The sequence below is a fragment of the Oncorhynchus mykiss genome, chromosome 17 (genome assembly GCF_013265735.2).
Source record: "Oncorhynchus mykiss isolate Arlee chromosome 17, USDA_OmykA_1.1, whole genome shotgun sequence".
NCBI classification, from domain to species: Eukaryota; Metazoa; Chordata; class Actinopteri; order Salmoniformes; family Salmonidae; genus Oncorhynchus; species Oncorhynchus mykiss.
The window spans coordinates 24,627,350-24,642,395 of NC_048581.1; the positions used below are offsets into that span (position 1 = coordinate 24,627,350).

Genomic DNA, 15,046 nt, shown 5'->3' on the forward strand with positions numbered 1-15,046 from the left:
ACCTTTGATGCCCTTGAGGCTTAGAACTTATTTGTTTCTTGTGGCCCGGAGATTGGCTCTTTAGGACAACATTAGTATTGTACTAATTGGAGTGTGAAATTATATGGAGTCGTCATTGCACGAAATGCCATTGCACAAATAGTGCGGAGGGAGGATCAAAGACCTATAGTTCAAAAGTGCTGCGTTCACCAGAATAAACCTTGATGTAATTTCCCATCCACCTCCCCCCAGCTCTAGTCGTACCCCCCGTCTACTTCCCCACATATTCCCTAATTATCGTAACTTGCCCAGGAGCCTATAAATCGGGTACAGTAGTGAAACTAAGTGTCTCATCATTATGCGGTCTCCACCTATCCTCTCTCAGGGAAAATCTACCATATGTCCTGAGGAGTAGTGGCACAATATTGATTCCGTAAGCTGTTTATGAAAGAATTATCATTAATTACGTCCTTGTGCCATTGTGTTGTCTTTGGCATAATGTGGTAAGCTGAATTACTCTACCAGTTGACTAGTGGTAACGAGTGACTGAATATGACAGGGCCCGTTTTGGGTTGTGGTATAATGCTGTTAGTTCATTCCCTATGTGTTAGGAAATCCCATTGGAGGTCCATGGCAGGACGGTTGTCACGTTAACAACTGTATGTGCATTCATAACATGCATGTTGGGGTTTTAATATGTTCATCGTGCCACCATGGAGATATAAACCAGAACGTCTACAGTATACTGTATATAGAAATATATAGTCCCAAGCTTATTTTAAGGCTGAACTCCCCATAAGGAGAAAAAGTGCCACTGTTCCACCCAGCACATTTGTTTTTGCTTTTGTTTAGTTGAAGTAACAGAGGGGAGGAACATCCAGCATCGCAGTAAAAATAAATCAAAGTACATCATCTGCTGTACTATTGTGCGTGCAATGATGTCAGAAAAAACGAAACAGTATTTGTTGCTCAAAGTAACTTTGATGTTGATATTGCTATGTAGTATTTTGTACGGCAGACTACTAAACGATAGGTTCGTATCTAAAGCTGGAATGACGTAACTGCCATGTCCATTTGCAACATTACAAATGGTACAGCGTACTTTGTAGTGTACCAGTTTGTGTGATGCAGGTCATTGCTGGAAGGGAATATCCTCTGAAACCCAATAGGATACGACATGTTGTTCAATTGTACGGTACACTGACTTAGAGAGCAAGGTGACCTGGAGGTATAAGAATAGTGATTTTAAGAAACAACAGTGTGCATTTTGGATGGGGATCAAATTAAAGTAATGGGGGCTAAATAATGAAAGAGGGAACAGCCTGAAATGTACATTGTACCATTTGTCTCATCCTGAGTAGAGTGATAGATGGACCCCTATCCCCCTTCCCCCTCCTCCTATCATCCTCTCTCTGTTATTCAGATAAAGCCATGAACCGGAGTTGAGTTCAGCCCAGAGCAAACCATACACTTCAAGGGCATGTGAACATTTCTGAAGGATAGTTTGTTGGCTTCTCCTGGTTTCACAGAGAGCATACTGAAGAGGTGTGGCCCACATCTGGACAAACCCACCGTCAGTCTGTCAGGATTTGGAGGTATAATCAGTCTGGAGAGAGAGGCAGGCTGGGAAATGAGAAAATCACACACTGATTGTTGAGGAAAATGGGCACATAACTTTTGTGGCAGAACTAAGTTGTGTAAACGGAGAAGGCTCAGGGAGAGGTAAAATGTTGCTAATCGCTAAGCTGTTATATCATCAAAACAACATATGTGGTCGTTCTCTTGACACTTTCTACCTCATTAACCTTGTGGATTAGGTTTCTCCAACATTTGTTGCTTGCCATTGTTTTTGCTTTTCAAAACACTCAGGCCACAAATATATGTAACGAATGATGGCTGTTGGCACAGCTGAATGGATCATTTTTCTCCATTCCATTCTCCCAGGGGGGCAGCTACCAAAAACAAATCAGGAAATGGTAGGAATCTGCCTTGTTGAGCGTGCCACACAGTCCCTCCAGTCCTTCTTTAAGCAAACACTGCTTGACTTAATCCACCCTAATGATGCAAATGTATGTAATTAATTAACGTTAGCCCAAATGCAACGAGGGACATCTGTCTCAATAACGTATGCAGAGCGAGAAAATACATTTAAAAAATGGGTTTTTCTGTCTTCATTTGAATTAAATTTACTGTTTAAAAATGCATAAAACTTCTATTCTGTGGTAATAATAGTAATAAGTGGGATATTGCCTTTCTGTGGATGGGTTTCAGCTCTTGTCGTTGGAGTCTCCTTCAGATAAACTGGTTTAAATCAATCCTTGTCTGATAGGAGTCAGTGAATTTATAAATCCCAGAGTGCTTTCACTTACAGGATCATCTCTTGTCATTGTAATCCGCGGCTGGCACCTTTCTGCTGCTCAATACTGATTCTTCATTCTAAAACCTCCCGTTTCTGACATCGACAAGACTTAAATAGATACTAGGTACTGTAAATAAATAGGTACTGTAATACAGAGAGAGCAGTAAACCATTTTTCTGATTAAAGAGCTTGTGTTGTGTTAGCAGAAGCAACAGCATCTGCCCTGTTTGTGTGTTCCCGGACCTGTAGCCAGGTAGTAAAAGTTTAGTATCCAACTGTGGTTGTATTATATAATGTGGTGCAGACCCTGCAATGGAACACACTGTATGACAAAATGACTTCCTTATGTCAGCAGTTTCACTCCTCCTCATAAATTGATCCTGGAAGGTGATGTTGATCTTGAGCCAAAATGGCCTCCACAGTCTCCAACACCGCAGTGCATAGGCCCACTTTGTCATGATCCGGACCAGCAAGGTGCTGTGGAGTCTGACCCCAAAATGGTTCCTCCACAATAAAAACACACTCCTGTCTATTTATTTACTAACAGTGCTGATCTAAATCCAAAATGGCCTCCACCACCACCGCAGTGTCTCCCTTCTCCCGCCCCCCTTAGACCTGGATGAGACCCTGCAAGGTATTGCTGGTCCAGAGACAAAATGTCTGCTCCGCCTCCTCCTCCACTGTGGTGCATTTCTCAGCTCAATGCCCCTCCAGATGGCAGGTATCTTTAGTGCTCAGCCCATTTGTCAGCTGAAGCTGCAACAAGTCGACTCTCCTTGTGTTTCACTGGACCCAGCAGGTCCTCTCAGGACACCTTTAATGGACTTTAATTTGAAACACACTGTCATGACAATGACAATGCAGACCTCCATTTTGCCTTTAACAATGGACTAATAAGTGCCCATATTGCCTTTAGCAATGAACTAAGTGTCATTTTCTCTGCGTTTACCTCATAGCACTTCACAGCGCAATTATGCCTAATTGGATAACAATGCAGACATACCGAGCCTAAGTACTTAGTTGGGTATTATTAATTAGCATTGTGAATCACCACATTTTTTTTCACAGTCTAGACATGCAAAAGTAATATACTTACTTACACATCCACACACATTATTCAAACACAACATGGACCTTTTTAAAATCTCTTTACACACCACTAAACTACACCAATAAAAGGTGGATGGGTTTCTAGGTGGAGGTTGTTGTTGATGAGTTTGCAGAGCGAATCCAACAGAGCGGAATAGATGACTGAGCTCAACAGCCATCATTCCTCCCCACCAGAGATTACACATTTGGTGACATTCTGAACCAAAGCAGTTCAGGGCCATTTTAACGCTGCTATCATTTGTTATTGTACAGCGGTAGTGCAGATGTTTGCCCCATTAAGATCCAAGGGGACGGTGGTGGGTAATACGTCACCGTAATGTGAGAGGGAATTGGTATTGGTTTATAGTAAAGTGGGCTCCATTAGAGTTTGAAGTTCATCTCATGGGATAATTGTTTTATTTGGCAAGTGTATACTACTAGCAACTTTAGATTTTCCGCTTACAAGTTTAGTGATACGGTATACTATATGAGAATACATGCTGTTGCCATTGTTGCGTGTTTCATTTTTATGTGTCATCAAACTCTGAAGATTATTACTTTCTAGGTTAATTCATGCGTTGTTGTTAAATGTATTACAGGTCTATAAGTCTGTAAGACTGGGATTTAAACATTATGCAACTGATTTTGACACATCAGCCTACCACAATATTCTTACTTCAGTGACAGCATGGCACCTAACAAACATGATGGACATCCATACAGTATCATCAGGTCTAATTCCATTTCCAGTATTGTTCATCAGTTTCAAACATAACTGTCAAATTAACTACATCATTCTCTGGAGTTCATTACAGAGTATCAGCTCTACTGTACAGTATAAGGACATAGTATACAGTACATCCCAATACATCCCAAAAGGAGCTCTGGTAAAAAGTAGTACACTATATAGGGAATAGGGTGCTATTAGGGACTGAACACGGTCTTATTTCTATAGAACATACAAGGGGTGACAAGTGATGCAGTAGATTGTGCTCCGGATCAGAGACCGCTTATTCCCCAACATCCAGGCAGTTCAAACAATCCAGATGGTTCATTTGCATACACTTTCACATACTCCCCTCCATAGGATTGTCTCCTGCATCGCCACATTGCATTCTCCTGGCTCCATAAATTCCCCCCAAAATTGTCCCATCACCTCCTCTTCCGCTTTAGTCAGAGCCAAGGCACTGTCAACCAGTGCGGTTTGATTTAGAGTACTGTACATAAATGCTTAAGGAATTCATAGGAGGCTTAATTAGGTGTTGTAAAAGTGACTTATAGTAATTGTTCAGGACACAGGGTCTATAATACGCCATTACCATTTCCATAGCTCCACATGTCCTATTTCAGTTGGGAGGAGATTCTGCCTTTATGTATTAGGGTGCTATTGGGGTGATAAAGGACCAATCCAGTCAAAAACGTGATTTATCTGTGTTTTATATATACAGTATGTCCACGCTATTGAATAATTCTGTGAAATTGTGAAAATTATGATAATGTCCATTTAATGTAAGAGCTGTTTCAATAGACTTCCTGAAACTTAAGCACGTTGTGGTGGAATGGAGTTTTGGCCTTCCTGGTGACATTGAGATAAAATGGCTGCATTGGACCGTTAATGAATGAGGATGTTTTGGTGGCGAAAGAGAGGTCAGTCGTGGTATCTAGCTTCCAGGGTTCAGATGAAAGAAGGCAGTAGGATAGATAATAAGAACCTCAGATAACCTTTCTGTGACTGCAGTCTTGTTTTTCCTACATATCTTTGGCCACTGGAGCAAGAACATTAGTGAAAAAAAGATTTAAGTTTAATAAATAAAGTTTAATGAAACCCAAAAACAACTGAAATATGTAGCCTAAAGTACGGCACCATCAAACGTAACAATCAAATACTATTGGCTTGAAATCCAATTTTAGATCCTTCTATAATTGATCTACTACTCTATGAAGTCAATCAAACAAGTACAGTTGATTGTTGCCCTGCAGCATATGTGACCAACCGGCTCGATTCGGTCTTATGTAGCAACATTTGAAATTGTGTTTTCTGCATTGCTTAAAAGTAGAGACTCAGAGCTAGAACATGGTATATCATAGACTACAGAGGAACATTGGGAAAGTAATTCTGCTTTGAAAGGTTAAACTTGTAACCTCACTTTTGAGAAAATGGCCCTTGAATCTTTTTGTACCTACTGGAGAACTTTTCTTAGTCTACACCCATTCAGCACTGTTCACACCCTTTTAAGCTTTAGCCCCAACCATCTCTTTAAGGATTCACATGTGAGGCTGTGTGCTAAACAACGAAAGATTTCAAGACTAATGGCTGGTTTATACAACAGGTGTGTTTCTAAATTTAAGTGTGTGCTCTGGGCGAGTGTGCTCTGGGCGTTCGTAAACTCAGAGCGTTGTAAACTCAGAGTGTTGTCAGATTGTCCGTTTGTAAATTCAGAGCGTTTTGCTCTCGGAGAGCACACTGGACACTCTGGCTGAAAAGTAGGGATGATCCAAGAGTTCTGACCTAACAACAGCGGTCAATCACCAAAGCTAACTGGCTACCATTGGCTAGCTTGCTAGCTACTTCCAGACACAAACAGCTCACTCTGACCATTTTACTCGCACTAGGAAAGCTGGTTAGGCACTTTTTAAGTTATCCAGAGTTTTGGTGACTGCAACTGTGCTGCTGTAACAATAAACATTTTTTTGCCAATGTTTACTGACACCAGCCATATTCAACGAGTGTTGAATGGTCATAAATTTGTCAGCTATTCTGCATTCTGGAACACACAGATGAGAGTGCTCTGAAATCGGAGTAGATAGCCAGAGCGAATTTACCAGCTACATCTATCAACAGTTGTCGCAGTGACATCATAAACGTTCTATTGAAATGGTTACTTGCATAGTGGAGTCTTTTGTTTGGACATGTAGCTAGCTAGCTAAACAATTAACCATAATCCCAACTCATAACATTACTACCCTGCATGAATCTGCAGGTAGCTAACCAATGAGGTTCAATGTTAGCTATCTAACATTCATTTATAACTAGCAATGCAAATGGCTCTGAGATAGAAATAATATTACTACACAGATCATACATGTAATGTTAGATAGCTAGTCAGCCAGCTAACATTAGCTAGTTTGCTAAAAGCACACTTTAACTTTAAATGAAAACGACTTGCTGACAAAATTTGAAATGTGTAATATCTGATAATGTAGCTAGCTACACTCTCTTACCCGTGTACATGGATTGACGCTTCTCCCCCTCTTTGTCACTGTTGCTATGGTTGCCCTTAGTTTGAAGATGTAATCCGGAGCCTTCTGTGTTCTCTTTTTGACTCCGTCTGCATATTTGCAATCAAAGAATTTCTCAATTTCCTTAGCTATCAAAGTCTAATTCCACTGATTTTAAAACTCGGTCCTCCAGAAAGTGGAGTGCAGCACTTAAGCAGTTCTACTATGTGATATCATTCAAAAAAGCCACATTAGAAAGGATTACCTACACATACTGGCGTGCTCATATTATAGGCAGAAGCCTGCTACAGGACAAGCCAATTCAAACTCATCTCTCTGCATGTCCAGCCCACTCATTATCTCAGTTAATCATGGCTAGCGGGAAGGTTGCTGACTTTTTCCATGGCTAAACCAACTTGGCTTGTAATTTAACTATTTTATTCGGATTTACAGATGGCATACAAGTTTGCACATGAAAGTACTATTTTATTCGGATTTACAGATGGCATACAAGTTTGCACATGAAAGTTAACATGTTCCGGAAGGCATTTCTGCCAAAAAAAACAATTTTGATAAAAAAAAGGTTTACGTTCAAATAGTGCTCCTGTGAAGTAGTGATGCCAAGTTTCTTGAAACGAGTCACATATTGTAAAGTATTGTTCAGGCTTCAACTCACTTATGTAGCCTGAAGTATGGCACCAACATGACAATCCCTGATACTATTAGCTTGAAATCCCATTTTAGTTCCTTCTATACTTGATCTGCTTCTGTATAAAGTTAATAAATATGAGTTGCCCTGTAGCACACTGTAAATGAAGTGTCCTGTTACTAATATGAAGCACAAGTCAAACACATTCTGCTATCTGCCTTGCAAATGACTGCCATTTTAGCCCAGGGCTCATCCAGAGCTCACAGTAGGCTAAACATTCACAAGACCCAGACTGTTGTCAAATGATGCCACTCTGTTTCCTCTGTCAATCAGGATCCAGACATGACGGACAGAATGACACTCATCTTATTCATCATCTCATATCCACTACTATAATGAATAGGTAGTGATAGTACAGTGCTCAAAAGCATGTGTTGGTGAAATAATGTACTGTATCTATGAACAGCTACTAAAAGAGACCATATTGAAGGGATGGCTGTCAAGATTGACCACATACTGTATACAGTAGTACAGCTTTTATACAGGTTCACTTTGGCCAAGACACTGTCATTGTGTCCAAGACACTGTCAGACTGGTGAAAACACTATCAGACTGGCCAATACAATTTCAGACTTGCCAAGACACTGTCATATTGGCCAAGGCAATGTCAGACTTGCCAAGACACTGTCAAACTGGCCAATATACTGTCATACACTCTGTGCTAAGAGGTGATGCACTTTACCTTGTGGAGATATGACTTACAGCTTTTGATGTATCAGTCACAGAAATATGCTCATGTTCACTCATAAAAAATCACCTCCAGATATGACATTGAATATTTTTATCTAAATGATATCAGTCATATGGACAATGGTAAAACAAAGCCCATTTATTCCTTCCCTTAATGACAAAGGCATAAGATTTAAGATGGCGCTGGAGAGGATGGCTGACGTTCTACATACTCCTAACCAACTGTGCTATTTTGTTATTTTTATTGCATTGTTTGTAACTTATTTTTTTACTTATTTTGTACACAATGACCGAAAATAACTTCTGGACATCAGAACAACGATTACTCACCTCGTACTGGAAGAAGATATTTCCTTTTATGAGTCTGGCGAGAAGGATATACTGCTTTCCCAGGAACAGGCCCAAATCTCTGTCATTTGCGTGAATAAAAGACAGAGAAAAAGGGGGTGGAGGTCGGGCTGCTTCTGAGAATTCGTAGGCGAGCGAGTAAACTCGCATTGCCATCTGTTCTATTGGCCAACGTGCAATCATTGGAAAATAAATTTGATGACCTACGATCAAGATTATCCTACCAACGGGACATTAAAAACGGTAACATCTTGTGTTTCACCAAGTCGTGGCTGAACGACAACAAGGATAATGTAGAGCTGGGGGAATTTTCCATGCACCGGCAAAACAGAGAAGCTACATCTGGTAAGATGCAGGGTGGGGGTGTGTGTCTATTTGTCAATAACAGGTGCTGGTGCTTTATGTCTAATATTAAAGAAGTCTCGAGGTATTGCTCGCCTGAGGTAGAGTACCTTATGATAAGCTGTAGACCACATTTTCTACCAAAAGAGTTCTCATCTACAGTGGGGCAAAAAAGTATTTAGTCAGCCACCAATTGTGAAAGTTCTCTCACTTAAAAAGATGAGAGAGGCCTGTAATTTTCATCATAGGTACACTTCAACTATGACAGACAAAATGAGACAAAAAATCCAGAAAATCACATTGTAGGATTTTTTATGATTTTATTTGCAAATTATGGTGGAAAATAAGCATTTGGTCACCTACAAACAAGCAAGATTTCTGGCTCTCACAGACCTGTAACTTCTTCTTTAAGAGGCTCCTCTGTCCTCCACTCGTTACCTGTATTAATGGCACTTGTTTGAACTTATCATCAGTATAAAAGGCACCTGTCCACAACCTCAAACAGTCACACTCCAAGCTCCACTATGGCCAAGACCAAAGAGCTGTCAAAGGACACCAGAAACAAAATGGTAGACCTGCACCAGGCTGGGAAGACTGAATCTGCAATAGGTAAGCAGCTTGGTTTGAAGAAATTAACTGTGTTAGCAATTATTAGGAAATGGAAGACATACAAGACCACTGATAATCTCCCTCGATCTGGGGCTCCACGCAAGATCTCACGCCATGGGGTCAAAATGATCACAAGAACGGTGAGCAAAAATCCCAGAACCACGCAGGGGGACCTAGTGAATGACCTGCAGAGAGCTGGGACCAAAGTAACAAAGCCTACCATCAGTAACACACTACGCCGCCAGGGACTCAAATCCTGCAGGAGATCTGCATGGAGGAATGGGCCAAAATACCAGCAACAGTGCGTGAAAACCTTGTGAAGACTTACAGAAAACATTTGACCTCTGTCATTGCCAAAAAAGGGTATGTAACAAAGTATTGAGATTAACTTTTGTTATTGACCAAATACTTATTTTCCACCATAATTTGCAAATAAATTCATAAAAAAATCTACAATGTGATTTTCTGGATTTTTTTTCTAATTTTGTCTGTCATAGATGAAGTGTACCTATGATGAAAATTTCAGGCCTCTCTCATCTTCTTAAGTGGGAGAACTTGCACAATTGGTGGCTGACTAAATACTTTTTTGCCCCACTGTATATTATTCGTAGCCATCTATTTACCACCACAGACCAATGCTGGCACTAAGACCGCACTCAAACAACTGTATACGGCCATAAGCAAACAAGAAAATGCTCATCCAGAAGCAGCGCTCCTAGTGGATGGGGACTTTAATGCAGGCAAAAAAAACTCTCAACCACCTTTACTCCACATACAGAGATGCATACAAAGCTCTCCCCCGCCATCCATTTGGCAAATCTGATTCCTGCTTACAAGCAAAAACTAAAGCAGTACCAGTGACTCAATACGGAAGTGGTCAGATGACGCGGACGCTACGCTACAGGACTGTTTTGCTAGCACAGACTGGAATATGTTCTGGGATTCATCCAATGGCATTGAGGAGTATACCACCTCAGTCATTGGCTTCATCAACAAGTGCATCGATGACGTCATCCCCACAGCGACCGTGCGTACATATCCCAACCAGAAGCCATGGAATACAGGTAACATCCGCATCGAGCTAGAGATAGGCTAGGCTAGAGATACCACTTTCAAGGAGCTGGACACTAATCCAGACGATTATAAGAAATCCTGCTATGCCCTCAGATGAACCATCAAACAAGCAAAGCGTCAATACAGGATTAAGATTTAATCCTATTACACCGGCTCTGACGCTCGTCAGATGCGGCAGGGCTTGAAAACTATTACGGACTACAAAGGGAAACCCAGACACAAGCTGCCCAGTGACGCAAGCCTAACAGACGAGCTAAATGCCTATTATGCTCACTTCTAGGCAAGCAACACTGAAGCATGCACAAGAGCAGCAGCTGTTCTGGCTGAATGTGTGATGATGCTCTCAGTAGCCGATGTGAGCAAGACCTTTAAACAAGTCAACATGTACTCAAAGTATGCACTGACCAACTGGAAAGTGTCTACACTGTCACTGACAATTTCAACCTCTCCCAGACCTGTGTCTGTAACACCTACATTTTTCAAGCAGACCACCATAGTCCCTGTGCCTAAGGAAGTGAAGGTAACCTGCCTAAATTATTACCGCCCCGTAGCACTCATGTCAGAAGCCATGAAGTGCTTTGAAAAGCTGGTCTTAGCACACATCAACAGCATCTTCCTGGATACCCTAAACCCACTCCAATTCGCATACCGCCCCAACAGATCCACAGATGGCGCAATCTCAATCGCACTCCACACGGCCCTTTTCCACCTGGACAAAAGGAACACCTATGTGAGAATGCTGTTCATGTGACTACAGCTCAGCATTCAACACCATAGTATCCACGGAGCTCATCACTAAACTAAGGACTAAACACCTCCCTCTGCAACTGGATCCTGGACTTCTTGACCGGCCACCCCCAAGTGCTAAGGGTAGGCAACAACACGTCTGCCACGCTGATCCTCAACACTGGGGCCCCTCAGGGGTGTGTACTTAGTCCCATCCTGTACTCCCTGTTCACCCACGACTGCATGCCAAACACAGCTCCAACACCATCATTAAGTTTGCTGATGACACACCGACAACGAAGAGACAGCCTATAGAGAGGAGGTCAGCGACCTGACAGTGTGGTGCCAGGACAACAACCTCTCGCTCAGTGTGAGCATTACAAAGGAGCTGATCATGGACTGTAAGAAGGGCGGGATGAGCAGTCCCCCATTAACACCGATGGGGCTGTAGTGGAGCGGGTCGAGAGTTTCAAGTTCCTAGGTGTCCACATCACCAACGAACTATCATGGTCCAAACACACCAAGACAGATGTGAAGAGGGCATGACAATACATTTTACAGCTCAGGAGACTTGGCATGGGTCTCCAGATCTACAGCTCTACAGTTCTACAGCTGCACCATCGAGAGCATCCTGACCGGTTGCATCACCAACTTATGTCAGAGGAAAGCCCAAAACATTGTCAGAGACTCCAGTCACAAACTCCATGATAATGTTCTGCCTTTATCAGAGCGGAAATCTGACATTCAACTTCGAGGCCAACAATCATCAAACACCAGATACAACTTATCCATATTTGCTACATGCAAACAAATTGTTATGCACACACACAATAGTAACTAAACTGGCATCATCATGATCATCCTGTTATTTATCACTGGCTTGGTACCAGATCTGATCCTATAGTTAAACCATCAGTAAATAAATAGTGGTCCCAAGTCATGTTCCACCTTATTAGGATCCTGCATGTGGCAGGCAGGCAGAGCCATGTTCCTCCCAATAGCAGTCTGTGGTGGCAGGCTGGCTGAGCCAGGCAGCTGGTAGTTAGGCCGGGCTAGTCTCTTATCACTCTGGACAGTGACATACAATGCCACTGGCTGAGCTCAAGCTGCACTCATTCATCAGGCCTATGACATTTTTATTCTAAAACTCAGAGCTGTCACAAAGTGAGCTTCATAATTTTCCACTCACGTCAATAAATCAAAACACCTGCCGGATCCAGAGTCATTGATGAGGCCTGCCCGGCGATAGCCAAGAGACAGAGAGGAACAGCTGCCAGGGAAACTTGTCTAAATGGTGGTTGAAGGATTGAGGATAACATTTATTGGTTCCACTCATCTATTCATGTTGACGGAGGATTTCAATTTAAATCTATACGGCGGGATGTACGTCATTGTGTTCTGAGGCTTGTTTAGCTGTGTACTTTAGAATGCAAAATGCTGACACCAACTGCCGAATTTTAAAAGTGGAAAATGTGGTTTACCAGGAAAGGAGAGACGGAAAAAGAGAGTCATGATTGTGCCTAAACTAGGTAGGTAAAAAATGCAAGCTTTTGAGAACATGTCAAGCAGACTACCGAAAACATCTGATTATGTACAAGAACAAAAACATCACAGTGCATGAGGGCGTCGCACATCATGTGTTGTGTCTTCATCTAAAGAAGAATTTATTCTAATGTAGATTAAGGAAAACACAGAACATTATGTACAAACATTATAGCTGATGCATATGGTGCGTTGCGGCCCCAAAGAGTGGGCATCCAGCAGTCTGAATCACAGTCAAGGCTCAAAGATCTTATACAGGCCTTTTTTCAGCTTTTATATTGTCTGAAGCCAGCCAGTGAGTACGTTTACAGGTATCAAATCATATCACTCTTTATTTGTCACAAGTGTAGACCTAGCTGTGAAATGCTTAACCCTTCTTGAACTGCACTGTTGGTTAAGAAAACATTTACCAAATAAACTAAAGTAAAAGAATAAGATAAAGTAACACGATGAAATCACAATAACAAGGCTGTATACGGTGGGTACCGGTACCGAGTCAATGTGCGGGGGTACAGGTTAGTCGAGGGAATTTGTACATGTAGGTAGGGGTGAAGTTACTAAAAAAATAAATAGCGAGTAGCAGCAGTGTACAAAACAAATGGAGGGGGGGGTGTCAATGTAAATAGTCCGGTGGCCATTTGATTCATAGTTCAGCAGTCTTATGGCTTGGGTGTAGAAGCTGTTCAGGAGCCTTTTGGTCCTGTGCGATATCAGAGAAAACAGTCTAGGACTTGGGTGACTGGGGCCACTGACTGTCTGTAGGACTAAAATAACAATGGAAACAGCCAGCAGGAAGCAACATCAGTAGCATCAATTAGTGTAATGGAACAAAATGCACCCTGTCATTATGCACCCAGGAAGTGGAAAATATAATTAGACCAATTAAATTAGGCCTTTTGCAGAACTACACCTGATCGTCAACAGGGCAATATATTTATTTTTAGACAAGTATGTTCTTAATTTACAGTAGCATTCTGGATTTGTATTCTTCCTCTATAGGCGTTGGTTTCCATTTGTTTGATACAAAACTTGATATACTGTATAAGCACTCCACTTCATTTGGTCACCAAGAATCCACCAAAGGTTTTGATGTTCGAGGAAAAGCAAACAATAATGTTGAACCTATTTTGCAGCGAACATATTGGACTTGAAGTGCTTTATCTATACCTCGTGCTAATTTAAAATTGGAACAGGAAACAGGATAGGGACTATATGTAATTTGGGAGCCTATATGTTAACATGAATGGTCTGAGTTATAATGATGATGTCAGTTTAAGGTAATGTCAGCCTATCTAGAGTGTCACACTTTATTGCCCTGGGTACGCTCTTCCCTAGCATTATCCTGCCATGACTCAAGCCCACTGTCACTTTACTTTCTGTCTTGTTTTAAGTAGACTTATATGTTCTCTATCTCTCTTTTCTTTCTCTTTTTATGTTCTTCTTCACAGTTGTATGCCTCCCTGGACTTTGGGAGAAAATGGCAGCTGGTTCATGAGCATGTGAACAGGTTCTACTGGTGAGTCATTTGCTTGTCTTCTTTCTTCTCATCATCTTTCGCTTCCTCTCGTCCTCTCTGTTGTCCTGATCTTTTCCTTTGTTTACTCAGACTCTCCTCACAAACTGTATTGGAGCATCACTAGCAGTGTGTGGAACATGTTGTTTGCTTCCTGCAATGCAAGAGTCTGTGAAGGATATTGATAATACGTTTCAACCAGATATCTGAATGACTGAGTGTTGCTGGCGGGAAATTCTGTGTACCTTTCTGCTCATTTCCACTGTTGATATGATTGGACTGTGATACATCTACATCCACAGTGTCACCATTTCACATTCTGCCTCTCAAATGTCACATTCTGGTTCATCTTAACAATCCTTACTTTTTCAATAGGGGTTATCCATACATGCTGTACATTCATAAAATAGGAAGATAATGTGTAATAAGTCGCCTCTCATCTAATCACGTCGGCCCTCCTCATTCTGCAGAAGTACACACTCATCACAAATGTAGCTCTGAATTTATTTTGCCTCATTGCTTTCCTTCCTAGAGATGTAGGGGATGCTGTGTTTGTGTATGTGTGTGTGTGTGTGTGTGTGTGCGCGCGTGTGTAAATGTTGAGCTGCTGACAGCTTTGCCCACAGCAACTTGCATAAATCATCTAGGTAGCCTAGTGGTTTGAACTTTGGGCCAGTAACTGAAAGGTTGCGAGATCGAATCCCCGAACAGAACAAGGTAAAAATCTGTCATTCTGAACAAGGCAGTTCCTAGGCTGTCATTGTAAATAAGAATTTGTTCTAAACTGACTTGCCTACTTAACAAAAACAATATTTTCTAGTTAGTCCACTATACCCAATACAATTAT

General features: G+C 41.6%; 1 protein-coding gene across 2 annotated transcripts in view; it reads left to right on the top strand.

The window, feature by feature from the left end:
* The window catches only part of LOC110493539 (VPS10 domain-containing receptor SorCS3), a 220,722-nt gene that overhangs the window by 153,640 nt on the left and 52,036 nt on the right, over positions 1–15,046 (top strand). For both annotated transcript variants that reach the window (XM_021567876.2, XM_021567877.2), the window contains exon 5: positions 14,135–14,202. In XM_021567876.2, coding sequence (XP_021423551.2) covers positions 14,135–14,202 — 68 coding nt within the window. The remainder of the gene's footprint in view (positions 1–14,134; positions 14,203–15,046) is intronic.